General features: G+C 40.5%; 1 protein-coding gene across 3 annotated transcripts; it reads right to left on the bottom strand.

The window, feature by feature from the left end:
• Positions 1-974: 974 nt before the first annotated feature.
• On the bottom strand, positions 975-17,891 carry SLC18B1 (solute carrier family 18 member B1). 3 transcript variants are annotated; one of them, XM_005518356.3, is made up of 14 exons: positions 17,777-17,891; positions 17,045-17,184; positions 15,837-15,932; positions 14,123-14,196; positions 13,229-13,376; positions 10,318-10,474; positions 8,704-8,840; positions 7,084-7,185; positions 6,090-6,181; positions 4,842-4,937; positions 4,192-4,266; positions 2,688-2,781; positions 2,540-2,586; positions 975-1,784 (listed from the first exon to the last, which is right to left on the bottom strand). In XM_005518356.3, the coding sequence occupies exons 1-14, from the start codon at positions 17,820-17,822 to the stop codon at positions 1,712-1,714; spliced, it is 1,377 nt and encodes a 458-aa protein (XP_005518413.1). In that variant the 5' UTR covers positions 17,823-17,891; the 3' UTR covers positions 975-1,711. The 3 variants fall into 3 exon arrangements, 1 of the variants encoding a protein (XP_005518413.1); XR_015772322.1 differs by lacking the exon at positions 975-1,784 and adding an exon at positions 3,514-3,650 and having other exon boundaries at positions 2,549-2,586; XR_015772323.1 differs by lacking the exons at positions 975-1,784; positions 2,540-2,586 and adding an exon at positions 3,514-3,666 and having other exon boundaries at positions 2,696-2,781.
• Positions 17,892-23,591: the final 5,700 nt, after the last annotated feature.

The following is a 23,591-nucleotide window of genomic DNA, read 5'->3' as shown; positions in this document are numbered from 1 at the left end:
TCACAGCTTCTACAGATGTGTCAGTAGTGGCAGGTTGGTACTTAGACCTGCCACTGCATGAGACAAGCACAGCACTAACCATAGTGGGGGGCTTAGCTTCCCATAGAAACCCTGACAGCTCTGTTAGAGGGGTTGATTAAGCCTGTTTAGTTTCTACTGGTGGTCTCATAAAGTTCACACCTTGCAGGGCAGCTTAGTAATTTCAGTGTCATTTGTGCTCTTTTTGGTCTTCTGGCCCCTCTCAAGTCCTAACAACACACATCAGGTAAGTGAACAAATTGCACAAAATGAGCCAGTTAAGTCTCATGTCTACAGATCTGTATCTTCCATCCAGCTGTAGCCTTCTCAGCTCCTTCTCACCTGGCTCATCATCAGTGCTTCCATGGTCAGTGCTTCCTAATAAGTTGAGGTATACATTCCTGGTTTCAGTGAAGTCTAACATCTGATACAGAAAGGAAAGGAAGCTATTAACAAGATGTTCCATGGGGAAGCCTGCCCTTTGGTACCCTGAAGTTTCACAGCTCATTTGGCTACGACAGCAGTTGTTCTTTCTAAGGAAAAGAAGTTCAAAATAGTTAAAGTTCAAAAGTTCAAGTTCAAAAGAGCTCTGGCAGAGAAAGAAATATTTCTTTTGTAAAATCCAGGACCTATTCACAAAAGAAACTGACTGGGAAGTTGCTAGGACAGAACACTTATTTGGGGGAAAAAAGCCACCACAGAGAACCCCTTCTATAAACCAGTATCAATTAAAACCAGCTAAATAAATAAAGATAAATTAAACCAGCTCAATGATAAATTAAAATACTTTTGCCACAACCGAGGTCAAAAAATCTAGTGTGAGTTTGTCAGGAGTGTCCTTGCCTCAGTTACCGTTGGATATCTTTAGCTGAGCATCTGGAAGAGGTGAGGAAATGTTTTTTGTTTTTTCCTATAGGAACCCTAGACTGCTGATAGATTTGCTGTTGCAGAAGCAATTAGTGAAAACATTCCAAGTAGCATTTATTAGCAAAATAAATCTCACAATCACCAAGCTGAATCTTCATATATAATACAAACATGCATTTATCTTTTGTGTATGTATATCAATGTATACACCAGATGCCAAATCTCCCCCAGGACTGAAGATCAGGTTTTTCTGTGCAGACATGGCAAATTTTCATTATTTTTGCATCTCATTTTCAGGCACTCACAAGACAACAAAAGTGCTAGTAGACAAAAAGTATTTCAGACCCTTGTTGTCTAAGAAAATTTAAAAAAATTTAGGAAAAAAGTTGCTTTATTGATAACAATATTGTGCTTAGTCCTTTATAATTTCAAATTCTGTTTTTACAAGATAATGAACTTCCTTTAAAAAAGTACAGAAAACCACGGTAGCAAAATAGTAGCTTTACCCAAGAATAATGCACAGCACACACAAGTATGGAACAGACATTTGAAAGCAACATCTTTTCACATACAGCGGTGCACTGTACATGGAACACAATTAAACAGGCTGACAGCTGTGGGTTACTCATCATTTAGGAGAACTTTCAGAAGAAAGGCAGTCAGTGTTTAGTGTTTCAAAATAGTAATGCCTCTACAATTAAACCATAACTGGTTGGTCACTAAGGGATCATGCCTCAGCTCCAGAATAATGAAGCACTGTTAAGGCCAGTCACCTCAATACTAGGTTAAACCACAACAGCAAACAGAGAATTGAAAGTATGTCTGGCTATGTTTCATTGCCCATTAGATGAGTTCTTTCTTCGTTATCACCAGGAGGATTTTGCAGGCTGGATCTGGAACTGTTTGCATAAGAAAGAGAAGAGAGATAACACAATTTTATATTCTCTAGATACTTCTATATGATACCAACATAACAGGCAAAAAAGCACATTACATGCAAAGAGCTACAAGGATCACTGGGTTTGGTTCCCTGCTACTGCACAGAACCATGCACTGTTCATTCCCATGATCATGCAATGGTTCAGATTGAAAGGGACCTTTAAAGGTCAGCTAGTCCTGCTACCCTACCATGGATAGGAACATCTTAAACTACATCAAGTTACTCAGAGTCATCTTCACACTGGGCCTGAATGTTTCCATTCACTACCCTCATGGTAAAATTTTTTTCCTCATATCTAGTCTGAATCTATCTTTTAGTTGTTGGTGAGGATACTAAACAGCATGAGTCCCAAGTCAGACCCCTGAGGCACACCACTCGTCACTAGTCTATGTCTGGACATTGAGCCATTGACCACTGCTCTCTGCAAGTGACCATCCAACCAATTCCAGCTCACAGGGAAAACCCTCCTAGGGTTTTCTCATTAATGCTATGGTCCTGCTGCTTGTATAGAATAGACATTGCCTGGTTTAGCTCATAGTTTAGGTCAGTAGAGATTTAGGAAACCATACAGACAAATTATTTAAGCAATGTTTTCGTGCTCATCATTCATTATTAGGTCGGTAGAGAAGAAATAATGCAAGCACAGATTTCAAAGGTTTGCTTTATATGATTGTAAGGAAAGTAAAGAATAAATACCTCATATAAATAGCTTACCTTTTCCTTGTTGCCTCAATGATGTAAAATATTCCAGTTGCAAGACCCTTTGAAGAAACAGCCAGTTACAATTGTAGTAATTATAACAACCTTTTGCAATAGCTCATAACTGCAATAGATTTTTTTTAAAAAAAGTGTAATTACTTACACTTAACAGTGGCCATCCTCCTTGGATGGCTGCAGCCCATTCAAAACCCAGCTCTTCATTTAGAAATCCTCCCAGAATTGGACCTACAAATGCCCTGCATCAAATCAAGATCAGGCATTGGCATCCCAAACATAAAGAACAAAACATTCTCAGAGAACTGTTTTATTGCGTTTTGTGGCCTTCTTTCATAGACTGTCACCTTTGACAACAGAGATTTTCTTCCACAGACCTAACTTTCCTAAAATCCACAAAAAGTATGAATTTGTTGTTTGCCAAGGCCCCAGTAAATCTAATTACCTCCTCATCTGGAAATAGGATCCGCATCAGAAAGCTGAATGCGGTCTTTTTTAGTAGAGAGATCCCATTAAGGACCATGCTCTAAGAAAACATCTACACTGATCAATTCTGTCGTAAGAGAAATTCAAAGTCACATCCCTCAAAACACGAAGTTTCTAAACTTCAAGACAAAGGTCTGATAAATATAAGCAAGTGGGGAAGCATAATGTGACAGACATGGTCACTGCAAGGTTGAGCTGTGTGTAACTGCCCTGCACCTTTATGCCTGTTTAAAAATGCAGATTATAAAGGTTATGCACCTTCTGTCTCTTTACGAAAGGTCTTACATTATATGGTCTCTCACAACAGAAAGGGACAAAACTGCGTAGAACTAGAGAAGTTACATTATAAAACCAGGCTTCATAGCAGCATAAACCTGTGGTTGGCAAACTTTATACTACCTGTGTCTGTACTGAACCCAAATAAATAGGACTGCTAGACAGCTGTATCTTTGAAAAAAATGGTGCAGATCTGCACCACTGAAACATACCTGCAGCAACTGAGGACTACAAGGTAAAATATCCTGTAAGTGGCTGCCAGGAGGGGTGCTCTGTCACTTCCCACTGAGTGACAGCTCTGAAGTCACTCAGCCAGTAGCACCTTTCACTTATTTCTGGAATGATGACCCTGAGTTATAAACACACTATATAGAGTTATAGACACACTCTGCTAAGGTATGCAAACATAGACCTTGAAGAATTGCTGTGGCTTAAAAAGATGATTCTATCTTAAGCTATCCCAGACAAAAGGAAGAAATGTGGAAAATGGAAAAAGGAAAATAGAATTAGTCAGGACCAGACATCTAGCTCACTCCATCTGAATGGACTTAGCTTTGTAAAGAATTACGGTCCACATCTGTCTGTATTGAGCATTAGATATTTCAGTGAAAAGAAAAATGACCACACAAAAGTGCAAGCTAACATTCACTTTAATCACAGTTGCAGTTTTTTGATATGCAGAGCAATATGTTTCAAGAAAGTTCAGAGCATTGTCAAAAGAAAAGTTTTACCTTTTCTTGGGTAAAAAGCTTTGTTTTAACATGCCTACCAGGCACCTGTCAAGCAAGAAACTTTTGAATCAAGGTCAACACATTAACAGCCAGGTTTCCATGTGTCAGTAGTGTGGAACAGCTGAACTCTCATAGCTCACAAATAAGGGGTACACTTACCCAAGGGACCACATAGCATTGAAGAGCCCAGACACCAGTCCCAGAAGACTCAGACCTTCTTCAAATCCATTCTCACTGCAGAAAGACAGACCAGTTAGAGTAGTACAATACGTACTGTATCTTAAGTCTTTAGCCTTTCCCTATAGACCTTTTCTACTCCTTTTAATTTTCACACCCCATAAATAGTTAACAAGCAAAAGTGTACAGCAGAATGTCTGTTTACCCAGTACTTTCTTCTTTGCAGCCTCTCTGGAGGACTGCAGTGCTACTCCTCATCTCTGATTTCTCCCTAGTAGGATTACACCATTGCAGCAATTCCCCATGTTTCATACGGCAAACGTGAAACTGTGACAGGTGGCTTTTTAGAAGCAAACACCTTGTTCCAAAATGAACATACTAATAAGAGTAAGTCAAGACCCATTTAGGTCATTACTGAGGTACACATTTACAAAGTTATACTGGGAGGATAATGACTGGGGTGCTCAGTCAGAAAAAACTAAGACAATAGCGTAGTGGAAGCATTTAAGTGTTACTATATACCTTTGCCTCAAAAAGTGGCAAAAAAGCCACACTTCATATTCACCCATGAAAAACAGTTGCAGGTTCCTAGTGTCAGTAACATGAAAAAAGGGTTGGACTGAGTTACTTACTATGCACATTGCAGGACCTCTGGAAACACTGGGATAGCACTCATGCCAAGGGAAAAGCCAACCAAAACCAACACTAGAACAAACATCCACAGCTGACTGAAAGAGAAGCATTTACAAGAAATTAGCTGCTCTTTCCAATAGGGACTCCATTTGACTGAAGGCTGTTTTATCAGCTCTCCCTGTCTGATCAGCAAACTATGTGTCTTGAAGCCAATACTAAAACTTGAAAAATCCAGTTCTATGCTTGAGAAAAAAGACTTTGTAAAAGAATATGAAAAAGTTGTGCTCAAATTATATATTTTCTTACCAAATGCAGTTAATTTTATGAGGTGCATTTCGGGAAGAAGTAGACAGGTGAAGTTAACTGAGCAATGCCTATGTGCAAGCACCAGACACGGTTTGTTGCAGAAGTGAAGGATTTCGAAATTAAAATTTTGTAGCCTAATATATTACAACCAAATAGACTTAGCTAAAGAATTTTGAAGACTTTACTAATTTATTTTTCTCCACAGCTCAAATCTATAATCTAAATTTGAAACTGCAACAGTTTAAAATCTATGATCTTTAAAAATTAGCAACCTTGGAGGACCTTGGAGGAGTTCTAGGATTAACAAGCCTATTATTTTAAGAGAGCATCTAACCTAGGACAAAAGGACTGTGGAGTTGTTTTGTAAATGTAGCAGAGTGTTTTGCTGTGAATTAACTTGAGAAATATGACATCACAGCATTCAGGTGCAACAGACATTGTCATTACTTTGCTAGTGACAACAAAGCTATAATCTGTCACTTTTCTCAGTAGGCTATATACAGAGAGAAGTAAAATCAGTACAGCTGCACAGCCATGCAAATAAACCCCATAGTTTAAAAACACCGGTGAAATAGAAAAATTTGGAAAATAAGACAAAATGAGAACTTTGTTTTGTTGAACTGGAAATGGCACAAAATGTGAGTGAAGGAAAATAAAATGCAACATTCTTCCTACCATACATATTAATATGAACACAGTAGCAGCAAAAAGCAAAGGATCTATTTTATGAAGCTGTAAAATCTCCATTTTCAGATGCTTTCACTGCTTTACATTCACAGTCTCATACTACACATCAAAAAAACCCCATGTTTCATGGTCAAATGTGGAAGTTAAAAAGCAAATCCTTTTCATGGTCAGAGCTGCTAATTACAGACTTACGGACATACATGACTATGGTTGAAAACATCGTATGACTGGACAGGCTTAGGTAGAGGCAGTACCTTTCAATGTGCAGTACAGGAGCAGGTCCTAGCATGAAAAAGCACACTGCTGTCATTAAGCCTCCAAATATCAGCAGCCACTTCCTGATGTACTGTTTAAGAAATGGAAAAGCAGTGCAATTTAAAATTTGGAATTTGTCATATACATCAAAAAACAATAAATTATTGTTTCCTCACCCCAGATGCAATCACTGGCAGCAGTGGCTTAGTACAGAGATTTCAGGATACTGAGCAATGGTCCTTCTCAGTTAGCAAAATATTTTAGGTCTTAGTCTTCCTTAGTATTAGAAGCACCCTGTAGCATTTCATGATGATCTTTAAGTTTCCTCCAACCCATTCTATGATTCTACGTAATTCTCATGTACAAATGACATTACTTGTTTGTGTCAGGAAAAAAGTGTCAGAAAACTGTCACTGTCCTTCAGGCAAAGCATTCATAGCATAGGTTTCCTTGACCAATTAGCACTGGCTGTCAAACAGGCAGTTTTAGGTGTACCACTGTCAAAGTCTCTTCCCATGGTGCTTTTAAGAGCTAAAGGATCAGGCTAAAAAATAGGCAGCCCACTATGCTGATCTAATCTGGATATTACACTTTTTAAGAGATGAAGTCAATACAGCTAATCAGAACATCATTACTCCTCAAAAGCTAGTAAAATTAGATGTGGTTAAAAGCATGGATAACTGGGACATATTTTCCCACTCTCTATTCCATATTGCTTGGAAAAAGATTGTGTTTAGTCCACTAGAAAAGTTCAGCACACTTCAGCCGCTCGTCCAATTTCCTTTACTGACTTGGACATTCTTAAATTACCCTGGACCTTGCAAAAGCAATCTCCCATGTGGCAGCAATGGGTGCATTTACAAGGTCTTGAAAGACAGATCCCTTTACAAGACCAGGGCTACATCCTTTGCTTCATCCATTGTCCCCACCTCTAAGCAAATGAATGGAGTGCTTTAATAACCCTGGACACACACACACCATGGTAGGACTCACCGGCAGTTTGTCGCTTAGGAGTCCAAGGAGGGGAGAAGACAGGGAGTATGAGAGTGCCAAACCAAGGAACACCAAACCCACGTAACCAGCTGAGAGCTTGAACTATGGAAAGGAAGACAAATAAAACAAAAAGACAAACCATATATGCTACATACATTGAAGGACAATCCAAGAATTATATATTAAGTTAAAATACCAAAATGCGCAATTTTATGTATTTTGCTGATACCATACAGAGGTCTTTTCAAGTATTTGAAATCATCCACTAATGACGGATTATTTCAGTTCATCAGTGCATGATTTCAAATACTTGAAGAAGAGCTTCAGTTTCATTGCTTCCACCAACATTGTTTAAGTACAGAGTGATGAAAGCACCTGACACAATTGTACTCGTATGAAGCCTAAATAAGGTCAAGAGGAAACATAATGCTATGTCCCCTACACCGCACACTGGATTCTAGCATTACAATCTGACACACTTGAAACAAACACCTCAGACACTAGAATTTCAATGGATTTAGTCTCTACCTCTTTAATATTTAGTTTTATTTGCATTAGAAAAGCCTAAGTACTGTATTCATCCATTGTTAATCTGCACATCTTAAAAGTAAGTAGTGCCATAAAACTCAACTCCAACTTGTCAACCAAAGGATGATTTTTAGAAGGAATAAGAGGTTTTTTGCTAACACCCCGAGGCCCACATTTTCCTAATACAGATACATGTTTCTGCATTGAAACAAAATGTGTAATGAATCCAAAGCATCTTAGTTTCTCAAATAAGTGCCCTAACTAAGCGAAGGTATTCTAAGATGTTTCATGTGGTATAGGCTATATAAACATTCACTATTTCCTTGTCATATGCAAATACATGATAATAACTCTAATTTAGTGGTTAGAATACCTGCTAATAGGGCAACAGCCCTTTCACAGCAAGTATCTGCCAGCACAGAGCAGAGGGAAAGCAGAAAAGCCATAGAAACACACAGATTCTACAGGGGGATAATTTTAGATCCCTCCTGGGAGATGGAAGATGTACATTCACATCTCCACCAATGAAAGAGGTTAGCAACAATTCCCCTCCATCCTGGACAAGTGCTCAAAAAGTACAGGCAGACAAAAAGTAACATAGCCATCTGTGAAACACTACCCCTTGGAAAAACAGTTCATAAATAAACCCCTCAAAGACCATTGCTTAATTTCACCTAGGAACAGAATCTTAAAGGGGTTCACATCAAGAGATATAACACTGTCAGTGACTCCAGCAGCTTTCAAGAATTTGATTTCAGGAAGGAAGAAAAAGTCCCTTTTTTACAAAAGCAGTTTCCATGCCCTATTCAGAGACAGTATTAGCAGCTGAAAGACATTTCAGTGGAGAAAGCCCATTTTGAAAGGCCTTACATTTCTTCATTCTCAAAGTTATCAAGACCCATCAGGAAGAGATGGTGCAATGGATACTGACTTACCAGTACTGTTGAAATCAAGGTATTTGGAATTCATACAACTGACAATTAAAGCAGTGTTAATTGGACAAAGCTCAATTTTGTTACAGATATTTGCATTTATAAGCAGTAACTTACTATTTATTAAGTCAAGACTTCACTGCATGTTAGCAGGACTTACCTTCTTTAGGATAAATAGAGACATTGTGGGATCCAAAAAGCCCAAGCACGCACTTAGAGAAAATATAGTGAGACAGAGTATTATGACTTTTGGCAGAAGAATGAGCTTCCAAAAGGACTCCTTCCTAGGAGTTGAATCTGTTTCAATAGAAGAGAGGTGGGGAAACTGCATTATTTTCAGCAGCATAAGCTCATGATTTATCTTCTTGCTTTAAAAAAGAAATGGTATTTCCCATTCTTTAGTCCTCTTACTCCTGGTTGCACAACAGATGAAAGTCAATAGTTGATTATTATGTGCTATACCATATTTATAGTGAAAAACAAAATTTGATAAGTGAAGAAGAAAAGTGTACAATTTAGATTCCAACACTGCAAGTCCCCAACTTGAAAAGAACTACAGCATGTATTACTCCAACTATGCGAAAAAAGCATTTGCTTCTTTGCTAGCAGTTATACAATGACATCCTCATAGATATGTCTCAGCTTGATACATGAACATGAACAATTCATAGCAAATAAAAAAAACATGCTTTGAGAGTAAGATAAAAAGATTGCTATTTATTGATTGAGATCTATCCAGGTTTTTAAGCAACTAATTGAATTCCAACACGTTCAATTTGTACTCCAGGAAACTTCTTTCAGATGTCACGGTTACGTGGGAATTTTAAGTCAGGCCCACTTCCTGATGGTGTTTCCCCTGTAATACCTGAATGTGGTCTCCAAGTATACAAAGAACTATAAGTTCAAGCATTAGCATCCACCAGCTCAGAGTTAACATTTATGTAACATTCTTCCAAACTGGCAGCAATATCATGACAATTTCAGAGCTTGGGGAGGTCAGGGGGAAAGTCAGCAGTAGCAACACATGGTTTATCATTGTAAGTTTCTTCTAAAAGCCAATACACTTGAAGTTATTCTCCGTGGTTTTCATATTAAAGGATAAAAAAAAAAAAATATTAAAGAAGCCTTTCAAAGTTACTAGCTTTTTTTTCCTCTAGAAAAGAATAACAGAATTGTAACCTTACAACTACGGTCTTGCATGAGAATTTATCTTCAAGCTAGTTTTTGTCCAAGCAGGATCATCTAAAATTTAATAATTTTATATGACCTCCATCACTTCTTTAAACCCCTCTTTTGTTAACATTCTTTCATGTTAATCAGATCCTGCATTATTCAGTACAAATAAACACTTGTTTTTTTCCCTATAATTAGTTTTCCCCTCCACTGTTAACTCCTCAAACATGTTGAGTTCTCCTGTTTTAGGCAAAATCTGCCTCCAGCTTTTCTTCAACTAGCGGCAATGACAAACCTCTAGGAAGCAGATACAACTGGTCCTTTACAAGCCCTGAATCTAAGACAAAAGAAAACAAAAACATACCCCAGTTCACTTCCATACAGAGTTCCTAGTGTTTGCAGAAATGGGCATGAGGAATTGTATTAAATTCCAGGCCATCTCATGAATTTAGGGTATCATTAAATATGGGCCTGATCAAGATGACCAGTTAATTCAACTGGAGTTTTGCCCTCTGACTTGGATCAGACTCCAGAAGGTGACACTTTTTTAAGTACATAAGAAGTTAAGGGGAGTGAAGGAAGAAGGTAGAAGGATGCTTACCATATTTTGGCAATATGCACATATTCACAGGCACCAAAGCCAACACTATGCATCCCAGCGTGATGAAAGGGACCTCATAACCAAATGATTGATACAAAAAGCCACCCAAAGGTGGGCCCAGCACCAGTCCAAGTCCTGTAAAAATTTCAAGGCTGCCCTAAAGGATGAAAAAGCAAGCAGAAAGGAAGTCAGTATGTTAAGAAAATACAATGCAACAATACAAAGCAAGCCATGTGTCTGACAAGCAACACAACATATCCAGAGTAGTCAAAAGCAAGACACTGCATCACTAGAACAAGAGCTAGCAGTGACCTTCATAGGGTGGGATAGCAAAAGGAATTCCACATTTATGTGTCTGACAGTTATGACCTCTTTTGTGTCACTACAGAGAACCACCTGTACAGCAACATTCACAACTCTGCTGGCACCCAACAGATCACAGTCTTGAGGCAAGACAAATACTCCAGTGGCAGAAAGCATCCACAGGACAACTCAGGCTGAAGGGATCACCTTTCCCACCTACCATTACACTGAGGGAAAGGCTCTAAACAAACCTATTCAGATGGGTCATTATCTCATGGGATAAAGCACATGTGCCAAATTAAAGCTTTCTCTCCATAAACACCTGTTGGACCCACTCCCTAGGGGTAGGAAAAAATAATGGAACTGCAATGGGGACGACTCAGATTTTTTTGGATATAAATTAATAATCTGGTATCTTTTATAAGATACTAATTTGTAAAAGGACAGTAATACAGTTACATCCTGTGCTACAACATCTGCCTCAACACTTGATTAATCAATGCTTAGACCACCAGTAAGAGCTGGTGGCAATAACTGCTTATAGATAAAAGTTTTGATACTTCCAGAACCCAGAAAGATACGCCAGGGAATCATCCCCATCTTTAATTATCAGTCAGAGTAGTCAAATGACCTGAAAACAGGCAGAGTCAGCAAAAGCCAAGTTCTTTACCCTAGGTCAGTCTGGAGTTGCAACCTTTTTCTTTCCTAGCAAAGAAAGTAACTAGTAACAACATGCAACTAGTAAGTTAAAAATTTTTCAGATAAACTTGAGACATTCTGAAAAACTATGACTATGTGGAATGGTCATTAACAGCACTGCATCCAGATGATGCTTTCACTTTTGTTGCTCACCAACCATAAAAAATATTTGTTTTGTGAGACATTGGTTCAAATAATTCACGTGATTTGGGGCTGTACATAATTTAACCCTTCTAAGTTAATGAAGTGGGGACACTGTAAGAGAAGTGAGGTTGCTTATGTTCTGAAGTCCATACCTCCTCCCACAGAGGGATCACATTGACATATGCTCAAATTCCCACTCCAACAAGGCTAATGTGTCTATATTTAATAACTTCCCCGTATACCCTCGAGGGTACCCAACAAGTAAAATGAAGGCTGAAAACTGGTACCAAAGTGATAAGTTTTCAGCATCTATCACTATCAAGAAGGAAAATACAGAGCAAGGCTAAAAAAGCCTCATCCACTCCTTCAGGCTTCAATTTTACCCTGGGATGCACCTTGCTCAAACAATCAGCTTTCTTCTGCCACCTGCCTCAGAGCTCACAGTAACAAGAAGTCTCCATCATGTCCATTTAAGGACACTAAACCTACATGAATAAATACAAAGAGGTTTTATTCTCATGCAGAACAATACACCAGCATACACAGTATGGTAAAAAAGACAAACATTTAGAAGTCATCTGTCTTTTTACAGCAACCTTTCTAGATTTTAAACAAAGGTAGGTACCAAGCCACAGCTGTGTAGCATTTCTGGTTCTGGTCTTGAGATGACCTTCACCACCATATAGTGCTTTCAGCCATGCATTGTGGTTACTGTGCTGCCATAACAGAATTTCTTTTCTTTTCAATTCTGAATATAAAATGGGTAACTAAGTCCCTTTAAGTCAACTTTACTTTACTTACCTATTTAAGTTATGCTTTGAAATTTACAAACAGGAAACCTTAACCTTATTGACTAAATAAATGCAATACATAATTACAATATATAAGTTGCTCTCCAGTGAAAAGGTCAGCTAATCACTGCTGATACAACTTAGTAGGTTTCTTCTAGTTAGAAAGACATATAGGTATATGTTTATCTACAGAAGTAATGAAACAGCTTAACAGAAATATTAATAAAAGCAGCAACTTTTCTGATTTTATTTAATGATCTTAAATAAGTTCTCAATATTTGTTCACTTATTAAAATTTAACCCAGCTATTTCTAACAGAATATATTTGAACTGGAAACCAGAATGTATTGACAAATAGATAGAGAAAGCATCATTTTATTAAACACAAAACTTTTCTTTAACACCTTAAAACCCCAGCTGAAAATGGGTAATATCTCTGGTTGAGATGAATTGTTGATGATCAGAAATACTGCCCTCGAGATTTCTAGAAATTCTAGCGCTTATCTTTTATACATAACTTTTATCAACAGATTGGAAAAAATTAAGCCAAAATTGTTTCAGTTTTGCATCTTTCAGTCATTTAAATCAACACCATTTGAATTAATTTACCATTTTGTTAATCAATTCACATGGGTCCTTACTATCCAGGTAGAAGTAATCACTAAAAGCTATATTAGTATTTTATTAGTATTTTGTTTTGATTTTCACTGAAGTGACAACTACTGCCACTAATGTTCAGTTGTCTTCAAAGGACAAGCAACTAATACACACTGCTTAATTTATATCTAACCTGAATTATGCTAGGTCTAAACTAATTCTATGATTGTGATTCTAGACTACAAACAAAACATTATGTGATGATTTCAAATAAGCCTGCATATGAGACAACATATTTCTCCTCCTGATTTTAGGCTGCCCACTGGCAATTTGTCATTTTGCCGCTACTCAGCTGTAAAACTGCTTTCTGAACTTACCAGGACAGTAGCTATATTAGTGGGAAATGCGTTTGCAAGGATTGAGAACGATGCTGTAATTGCTGCTGCAAAGCTTATTGCATCCATTGCTCTTACTAAAAAGCAGAAACTGATGAACATTGGTCCACTTGGCACCTTGTCAAGCATTCTGGAAAAGAAAAATCCCAACTGTAAACTGGACCTCTCTCAGGATGGAAGAAGCCATCCACTAAAGGCCCTTGAGCGTAATTTCTTGCTCATTAAAAGACACAGTTACAAGACACTCAATGCTTTCTATTACCACTTATCTTTGAACCATATCTGTGAAATCATTCAAACTCTACCAAACTATTTCTGACAGCTTTCTTCTTTTCCCCATTGCTTGGCAGTGAAAATAGCATGAAAACTGTAACCTGTGAAAAACTCCAATGCAACTTTGTTGTATTTCATAGCTTTTCCAAACACCTGTGCAAGGAGTCTGATGAAATGTGTTAGAACTAACTAATAAAAGATTCCTTCATTGTTAATAAAGCATTTATTTTGCTAAAATTAATGACTTAGCCTCTCCACCTGCCAGCCCAATATTTTAAAGGAAACAATAATTAAAACATTATGCAGAAATAGTTTTCTTATTGCTGTGCTTTGACAGACTTCTCACTGTACACCAGCTACTACTGAAATAGACAGAACCTACCTCCTCTGCTTTCAAAGTAGTAAACAGACTCTGAAACCTAGTGAAAGGGAGAAATGTTCATTCTGCTTTACAAGAGGTAGATAAAGATACAAGTTAGATGACCTAACCAACACACAAAAGATGCCCAAGAGTTTCTACTTTTGTCTTGTGTCTATCTTTTCATATGGATGAAAATGGTCAGAAGACAAATGCAACAAAACCAAGCCACAGAAATTACTTACCCAAACAGAATCGTCACACATCCTGAAACAAACATCCCTGCCACAAACATGAATTTTGCTCCAATTTGTGAAAGCTGTAAATTAAATACCATTTTTACATGTTAGTATTTCAAGGAAAGATCAAAATTTTTCAATGTAAGGTACTGCTAAGAAATAAAAAAATTATGAGAAATTTATAGCACCTGTAGCTAAAAGATTGGGAAACACTACTTCTGCTGGTGTGCCTTCATTCAATAATGAACCTAAAAATACTCTGAACAGTTAAGTGACTTAACCCAGATTTAGAAAGGTAAGACAATGCTGCAGCTTCTGCAGAGCAGCAGGTTACAGCAGCGTTACTCATTATAAACAAGCAGAAAGTTTGTTTCCAAACCTCCCCTCCAGCATTATCACTGAGACAAGGCCAGCAATACCCATCATGTATAGCTAGTGAGAGTCAATGCAAGCTGATTTTTAAGCATATTTATGACAACCCTGAACAGCAAAAAGCTTTGGCATGGGAAGCATGATACTTTCAGGCTGCCCCATTCATCGCCAGGGAAGGATCCCACCTTACTTCGTTTCAGACTCTCTCACCAGAATGAAGGATGACAGGAGGCATGCCATAAAGCAAACTCAATCCCACAACAAAGTACAGCTGAGCTTCTAATTCCATGCTGCAACTTCCCCTAAGGACAGTAGGTATTTCAGGCTCCTTTTTTGTTCAGGCCTGAACAAAGTCCCTGCCTTTCAGCCATTATTACTAAAGCCCATATTTTTTTGAGTTTCACTGAAACCCTCAGGATCTCTGATTGCTGCACTGTCCAAGCCTATTGATGCTCACTTCAGCTGTCTGCAGTGAGGATGGCACACTCACTCTCTCCCCCATAAACCACTTGGTGAGGCTTGTGCCATAGTTGGATGCCACTACAGGCACCAAGACATGGACTTAGTAATGCCACTTGTGTGACATTTTATGAACCATCTCAGCACAAGAGAAAAGCACTCACCACAGCGTCAGCAAAGAGGCTGCCCAGCCAAAGACAGAGACGACTCTGACTCTGCAGCAGCCCCAGCCTAGGGAATGATCCTGAGCAGCTCTAGCAAATAATGCATAGACAGAAGTGCTCCAGCACATAAACAAACATTTATATCATTTAATTGTGATATCTTCAAAATGAGAAAAATCCTGAATCTGTGGGAAAGCTCAAGCTACAAGAACTGGAGACATTTCACTCATATTGCTATAGAAAAGGGGAAATGGAGTTAAGCAGCAGAGACTCGTAACAGGAGCAAATGTTAAAAAAAAGAAGACAACATACCAGAAAAGAAGGAGAGTGCAACTAACTAAAGAAAAAACAAAATAAAAACAAAACACCTTAAGAATGTCGCCAAAGGCAAACTGAATATATAAGTGCAACAAATAAAATGGGGGGGTAGGAGAAAGGAGGTCATAGAAAGCAGAATTGATCACAGATTAAAGCAAACAGAGCAGTTAACCAGAGAATCAAAACAGTTAGATGTCCATTGCCCTATGCTGCTCTCAGGAACAACGGAAGAGTACTGACAAGACTTAGACCACATTCAGACTGACTGATCAGACTCCAGTTACTGCAGACAGAAAATTGCAGAAGCACTACTGAAGAGACATCTCTTTTCTCAGGCTTGCAGAACTGTATTCATGTACCAACCTGTGTCATCACAGAAAAAAAGTTGCAGCTTCAATTATACTCACATAATTTCCCAATATTAAAGAAGCCAAGAAATTGAACAAGGCAAAACACCCAAATATTAGGCCAACAATTGTATTACTGGCACCTTTTTTCTCTGCCTGCAAAAAAGATCACAAAGACATATGTAAAGACATAGTCAAATTCTTGAGGTGAATAACATTCATGCCTTGTGCATTTAAATATTTTTAATTGTCTATTCATGGAGTTAAAAAGCAATTTCTTTTCTCAAAGGGAGTATGGGCTAATAAAGCAACAACAAAATTTAAAGACACGTTGCACTTCTAATACGTCATCAAGGGAAGAGCAATGTTAATTTGTCAGTGAAAGGAAATTTGTGTTAGCAGCTGAACAGGCAGCCAGACTGTACAAAGGTGGCTTTGACTGGTGTGCCACAGCAAGGGCACTAGCTACAAAACTTTGATCCCTTGCATAGTGAGAGGGCAGGAAAAGGGAGATATCTGTTATGTTCACTGTGGCACACCACCCCACAACAAGCACCAGACAATTTTTTACTTATTTAGCTGGTCAAACACACTCACTTGGGCACAAGCAGTATATAGGAATATTTAGACAAAAAGAATAATTCTTTTAAAGTACTTATACAAAAAGAATATTTATTTGAAAATACTTGGTAACAATTTGGTCATAAGAGAAATGGACTTCTGCTGCAAAGGCACCATGACCATCTTTTTCATCCTATAATTAAGCATTGTATTCATTCAAGATGAGCAGAGACTTTATTTCCCCCTCCCCCCACCTTTCTAGGTCAGGAAGTTAGTACAGTTGATGATGGCCCAGAATAAGTTAACAGAGGAAGCTACAAATAAAAAGTCACTGAGTCACTAGGGCACAGAAATGCAAGTCAGGACATTGACAGAGTTTAATCTTAGCTTTACAAAACTACAATGCAATATTTAGCAAAAAATTATTTCACTTCTCCAAGAATTCACTTTGACTTAGTTTGCTGTCTCCTCTGCAGTGGTAGGGAAGACTAGTCCACGGACAAGATCCAGGTCACCATTTTATGCACTGTAGCTACATCAGCATCAGTAGCTATCAGCATCAGCTATCACTGAACTCCCACAATTGAAAAGTCTTAACTCAGAGCTTACATCCAGCCATAAACATCCCACGGAGTTCAAGATATTTCTGAAGGTTTCAACATGCAAAAAAGTAATGAAGAGATTAAGTAACTAAGTTGTTTGTTTACCTCTGAAGGGAAAAAGGGTCCCAGGATTGAGTAGCATATCATTGAACTGAAATTTATAGAAGCTGCTGCAACTATTGTACAAAGCTGTTCTCTGGTAAGCCGTCTTGATTCTTCACCAACTGATTCTGACACACTGTCATCTAAAAGCAGCAAATAAAAATAATAACAAAGTATTACAAGGGGAGGGAGAACAATTTACAAACCAGGTTGGAAAGTTAAAATCCACACAAAACTTGTGCCCTCCCGGCTCTGAGAACGGAGTCCAGCCGTGCTGCCTTTTGCCCCGTGCACGAGCGCAGACCTGGCCGCGGTGCAGCCGCTCCTCAGCCCGCCCCGGAGGCGCTGGGGCTGCAGCCGGAGCTCCCGGCCGCGCTCCTTCTCACCCCGCTCCCTGCGGGCTGCACCTCAGGGGCACAGCTCGCCCAGAGACCTGTCCGGCTCCCTGCACCTCAGCGGCACAGCCCGGCCAGAAACCCGTCCTGCTCCCTGCACCTCAGCGGCACAGCCCGATCAGAGACCCGTCCGGCTCCCTGCGGGCTGCACCACAGCGGCACAGCCCGGACAGAGACCCCTCCTGCTCCCTGCTCCCTTCACCTCAGCGGCACAGCCCGACCAGAGACCCGTCCCGCTCCCTGCGCTCCCGCTCCCGGCCCGGCCGCCGCCCGCGGGGAAGCCGCTGCCCCCAGCCCGGGCCGTGCCGGCGGAGGAACGCGGGGCGCTCCCGCCTCACACCTGGGGGCTGCTCGCCGCCCTCGCCGCCCACCGCCCGGCTGCCCATGGGGCCGAAGCGGCGCCTCCCGCCGCCCGTGTGGCAGCGGCCGCGGGCTCTGCGAGCAGCGGGGCCAGTGCCAGCCCCGCTGCCGGCACTGAGCATGCCCGGCCTGGGGAGCGGCCGCCGCGCCCCGGGCCCGGAGCCGCCGCCGGGACTGCCCGCACGGGCCGGGAGAGCGCCGCGCTTGCCGCAGTCCGATGGCAACCTGCCGGCTGCCGGCGTGCGCTGCACACCTGGCCCAGGGCATGCACACCTGGCTCACGGCCAGTATTCACGATACTTTGTTAAGATTGGTAGACCAAGCAAGATCTGCGATTATTACACAGCCTCCGGCAAGTTGCGGGATTCATGACACAGGGGCTTCACGACAACGTTGCCGCAAGAATAAATTAATACCTGTGAACCCTCCAGGAGTAAATTCAAACTGGAGATGAAGAAGAGGTGGTATAATCAGTGTGTTTGGCACAAGGTCCTATCTGCAGGGCAGGAAAGTGAGGAAGGAGATGGGGTGTGAGCTAAGGATAATTTCCAAACATAATAAGAGACAGACCACCTGTTGCTTGGAGAGAAAAAACAGTGATTACATCCTAAAAGCACTATTTTAACTAAGCTATCAGTATTCCATCTAGTCACCAGTTACAATATTAAGACTCTTAAAAAGGACATTTCAGGACAAATGTTGCCATGTACCTCACTTCTCACATTCTACATGACAGGAAAAAGCAGAACGACTTTCTTACCACAAGATTAGAAGACTTAAATTTAGCAGCCACAAAGAAAAGCAGCAACATGTTCTTTTGCTGAAGCCTACTTTGAGAATATATTTTGTGTGGCATGTATTATGGCTGTTGAAAAGTCCCTAAGAGAACTACCTTGAACTTTTCCTGTCTGCCTCCAGAAAAAGACATAATCCTTTCCATAGATATTGCCTCTTGAGCAGCCTTACTCCCTCCACAAAAAAGAAAAAAAAAAAAAAGGAAAAAGGAAAAATAGGAAGAGCATTTGCAAGTCATAGTGAGTTCACAAAAGGATAATAACAAAAACATGATATATTCAAAGTACGACACAAATTGAGTGAATAAGAGAAATGTATAGAGAAAGAATAAAATTGTGGCAAGATAATAAAGCATTCATTTTTGTGGCTGAAGATGAAGTAAATTATCTTCAGGAGATGAAACAGTTCTTATTCCAACTGCTCCTTCCAGTCCAGACTCCTAACTCCACATCTTCCAACTACTTTCAAACCTCAGTCCTCCTTTCATTAATAATTACATATGAGTAACCCAACAAAGCCCAACAGTCAGTGTGCACAGAAGTCTGAAGTGTGCAAAGTATCAGGGATACATGACTCCAATAATGAAACATGGCTGTGAACTTCCTTGTTTATGCATTGCTCATTATTGTCAAAAGAAACTTGTTGATATAACATGTTGGTTAATTCTTCACATATTCTTAGTAAGCTATCACTGTGGTTTAATACCAGCCAGCAACTCGGCCCCACACATCCTCTCATTCACTCCCTCCCAGTGGGATCTGGCAAAGAATCAGAAGAGCAGAAGTTAGAGAACCTATGCATTGAGATCAAGACAGTTAAACTGGTGAAGGAAGAGCTATGCATGCAAGCAAAGCAAAACAAGGAAATTCTTCACCAGTTCCCATGGGCAGGCAGGTGTTCAGCAATTTCCAGAAAAGCAGGGCTCCATCACATGTAACCATTACTTGGGAAGACAAATGCCATCACTCCAAATGTCCCCCATTTCTTCTTATCCCAGCTCTATATATGGTGAGCATGACACCATACACTATGGGATATCCCTGTTGTCTGCTGGGGTCAGCTGTCTCAGCTGAATCCCCTCCCAGGTCCTTGTGCATCCCCAGCTTCCTCACTGTTGCAGTGGGCTGAGAAGCAGAAAAGGCCTTGGCTCTGTGCAAACACTGCTCAGCAGAAACTAAAACATCCCTGCGTTATCAACACTGTTTACAGCACAAATCCAAAACACAACCCCATACCAGCTACTGTGAGGACAAATAACACTACCCCAGCTGAAACCAGTACAGCTACAAATTCTTGCTAACCTTTGAACCAGGACCTGTTACCAGCCTTATTACAACAGTTTATCAAGTATAATAATAAAAATAAAAAAAAAAAAAAATTAAAGGCATACAAGCCTTTCTTGCCTATGTCACACATGCAACAACTTTAATAACATGTATTTTTTATGTATTTTTTCTTTCAGATCCCCAGTTGTACGTAGAATTCAAGGCTTAGAGCACTGGTTCTCTATAAATACTAGACATAGAGTCAAATTCATGGCTTATGTCCACAAGGTAACAACATATGAAGGACAATTGTTTTAAGAGCAGCTACCTTTAAGAGCAGCTCTGTCTAGTTGTAGAGATCTTAGAAAGACTTGCATTGGAATCAAGAAAATCCTTAGTGCATATTTACATAATTTTTTTTTTTTTTTGTCAGCAGATGCACAATGCTATTGGGAAATAGTTTAAAATTACTCTAATGTGACCACATGATAACCACATCCTTTTAGCGTCTTGTGCAAAATCTGTGGAAGGCAACAGAAACCAGCAAACTGTTTTGTTCAGTTATTAAGAATCAAGGCCTTAGTTAATTTCAAATTGATATTGAAATACCATAGATTTTTCTCTCTCTGAAACTCCGGAACAATCTCTCCATAATTTCTCCAAGCACTTGAAATTTGACATGGGCATCTCTTGCACATGGGTGGCTGTTCTTTTTTACATCTGGAGGCACTTGGAAATACACATCTCTCCCCTCTGAGCTGGTGAGCAGAACTTCTGTGGACATAGAACAAGAAGGCTTCCAGCCTGATTTTCTGCAAGACTGAGAAATCATTTCTGTTTCGCAAGGAAAGTGAGATAATTCTATCCTATGACATTTATTTATTGCACATGCCCGTGTTTTGTATTTCTAGAGACAGAAATACAGAGATGAAAGTAAGTTTTTGCAAGGATTGTTCAGAACTGAAATTCAGAACTTATTGTTCAGAGTTTAGTAGTGCCATGGACCTCTTTTGGGAGTTTGCAATACCTGATACTTTCATCTGCCTATGTGGCTGCCTCACCACACTGTGCCACTGTCTAAACTGCTCATTACTCAGTTCCTGAGTCTCCACAGTTTACAATATGGCACTTTAAGCTACCCCTGAAGTCTGGCATTTTGAATAATATATGAGTTGTTTCCAGGGTGAATACAAGGGGAAGATAAATGTTGCCAGAGCAGTAGACAGGGAGAGATAAAGGGGAAAAGGAGCTGGAAGAGGATGGCTGAGACAAGAGTGAACCATTATAGCCTCATTGTGGTACTGCTCTTCTGAAAAAAGTCCCTAAGTTCAGTTCCCATTTTCATCAGAGTAGAAAAAAAAAGGAAGGCTGCTAGCCTGGAAAGGGAGACAGTCAGGGAGAGTCAAGGAACTGAATGGCAAGCACAAAGGCTAGTAGCTATAACCAAAGGATTTTTAAATATATGCAGCAAAATGGTGAGTCCAAATGGATCACTCAGAACAGCAGGCTGGAGAGAATCAAAATTCTTGAATGCCGTGTGACAGCAGCTTGTCTTCCTCTCCCCAGATTCAAGTCTATAGGTAGCATGTTGTGCTGTTTTTAATATAACCAAATTTTGAGAGTTCCTCTGCTGGGGCTGGCTGCTCAGTGAAGCTTCAGGTAAGTGTCTGCACTGACACCACCTCAGCCCTTTAGAATCCAGGCAGGCTCTTGCCCTGCATCTGGCAGCTCCTCATTTTCTAGCACTCCCATTACACCACTCACCCAGCCTCAAGTGCACTAGAAGTACTTTTAGCACAGGACTACAATCCTTGGCTTAAACATTTCATTCCCCATGGCTGTATGCCAGCATTTGAACTGCAGGGTGCTCAATGAAAATAGCTTCAAGGGAAAATGCAGAGTTTAAGAAACTATCTACTGCTTCTAGGAATATGGACAGAAAGGTGGAGCAGGTGGAGTAGCACCAACAGCATGCAGAACATCCACATGAATGCTAAGCTCACACTGTGCAATGAAGCAGACCTTCCAACAGGATCACACATTTTCATTACTTATTAGACAAAAATAACAGACTCCTATCAGGCTATTCCACACAGAGTTCAGTGCTAGTGAAAATCTCCTCTCTACACATACATAACTTTTATCTCAGCACAGTTTTGTTTTCTTGCAACTGTTCTAGGAAAACTGCTTTTAGGTGCTCTGCTGCTAGAATATTAGACTATACTTTGACTGTTATTATAATTTTTGCTGTAATATAAAGCTTTCAGATGTGCATACTTCCATCTCCAGGGCTGAATGTATATAGCACTTCCTGGAGATAGATACTGATATGTCTTAGGCTGCATACACACTTCTTATCCTTTCAAGAACTTTAGGGGAGATAGTGGTATACTGTTCCATTCAGTACAAAAGCTACTCTATAGATTAGGTGCCTTTGGAGCTTTCAAGGGCACAAGAAGATTAAGTGATGGGTGGATATAGGGAAAAACATTCTCCCCTGAAGAGATGGGAAACAAGTGGGCAGTATTATTTGCGTGTGCTTGCACACTTTCTGAGCAGTACAAAGAAATTACATGTTCCCAGTTCTTGTGGAAGAAGGAGGGAAGAAGTCAGGACCACAAGTCTCACAGGAGCTGCTACATTAGAATATCAGTGTTGGGACTGAAGTGGATGCAACACACTTGGGGTATTGTTGGGATATTGCAACAGGAGTAGCAGTTCAGAGTTTCAAGCAATATATGCCATCAGAGGTGCCAAATGCATCTCAGAGGCTGCCTATGTTAGCAGTGGGCACTGTCATTCCTACCCACTTTGTCCTTGGTAGCTCAGCTTGCAGGGAGAGGACAGTCCCCATACTATACTTCTCTCTCCATGACTTGCTCAGAGGTTGGTTTCTGACCTTTCTAGATCTATGTAGTGTAAATGCACGTGACTGCCTCAGACTTGACATGAGCTGTGTCTCACAGCTGGAACCTGGAAGTGCTGCAGCCCCCAGCCAGGCCTTTCCCCCAGGCAGGCTCTGAAAGACTGTGCTGCCAGAGCTGGGAGCATGTGGGGCAGCTCCAAGACAGCTGAGCAGGTTCCACTTCTCTGTCCTCCTCTGCCCTGGCCAGCTCCAGTGAGTTGCTTTGTGCACAGTGTCTCTTCCCTAGCTGTATTTAGCCTACATCCTGCTGTTTGGCAACACCAGGAAGATCAAGGAAGAGCGTATGATGAAAAAGGTGTCCGACAATGCTGGTGACCAATGTGTTTGATTGCACTAGCCATAAACCATGGCTATCAATATTCGTTACCTATTTCTCTTATATTTTGTCACTATGTACTTTTTATAAAGATGACATGCAGAGTACCCAACAGTCAAGTCATCCAGTCTGAAGCAGCTGGGATGGACAAAGCCCAATGTCAGACTGACAGCACACGAGCAAGGAACACGTTTCAGTGCGGTGGCTGTGCTGCACTCGCTATCAGCGGAATCACCTGTGCGTGTGTAAAGGGAACTGGGGTGAGCAGTCGCACTTTTGAGGTTTCCAGTCTACAGCTCAGTGTTGTGACCCGCTGGCAGAGAGGGGAATTAGGGTGTTTCCCCCATGCTCCCCATCTCTTGGCTGCCAGTGACAGAGAGACAGTGCAGGATGAAGCCAGGCAGCACCAGGTGCACTTCCTGCCCTAGGGAAGCAGCCCAGGTGACGCCTGGCTGGTGATCCACCCCTAGGACTGGACTCTGTCCAGCTGCCA

The sequence above is a fragment of the Pseudopodoces humilis genome, chromosome 3, assembly GCF_049639895.1.
Source record: "Pseudopodoces humilis isolate 2021_Gansu_Grassland_sample_001 chromosome 3, ASM4963989v1, whole genome shotgun sequence".
NCBI classification, from domain to species: domain Eukaryota; kingdom Metazoa; phylum Chordata; class Aves; order Passeriformes; family Paridae; genus Pseudopodoces; species Pseudopodoces humilis.
Note: the sequence above shows the minus strand (reverse complement) of the source record. Positions and strands in the feature narration are given on the sequence as shown.

Bases quoted from the DNA above. Each gene is read 5' to 3' on its own strand.
- SLC18B1 (XM_005518356.3), bottom strand. From the start codon at position 17,822: ATGGGCAGCCGGGCGGTGGGCGGCGAGGGCGGCGAGCAGCCCCCAG. The intron at 13,377-14,122 runs GTAAGTAATTTC...TTTCTTTTCCAG, and splicing joins TGTGTGACGATTCTGTTTGG to AATGCTTGACAAGGTGCCAA. The intron at 4,267-4,841 runs GTAAGTAACTCA...GTCTTTCTGCAG, and splicing joins GAGGTCCTGCAATGTGCATA to TGAGAATGGATTTGAAGAAG.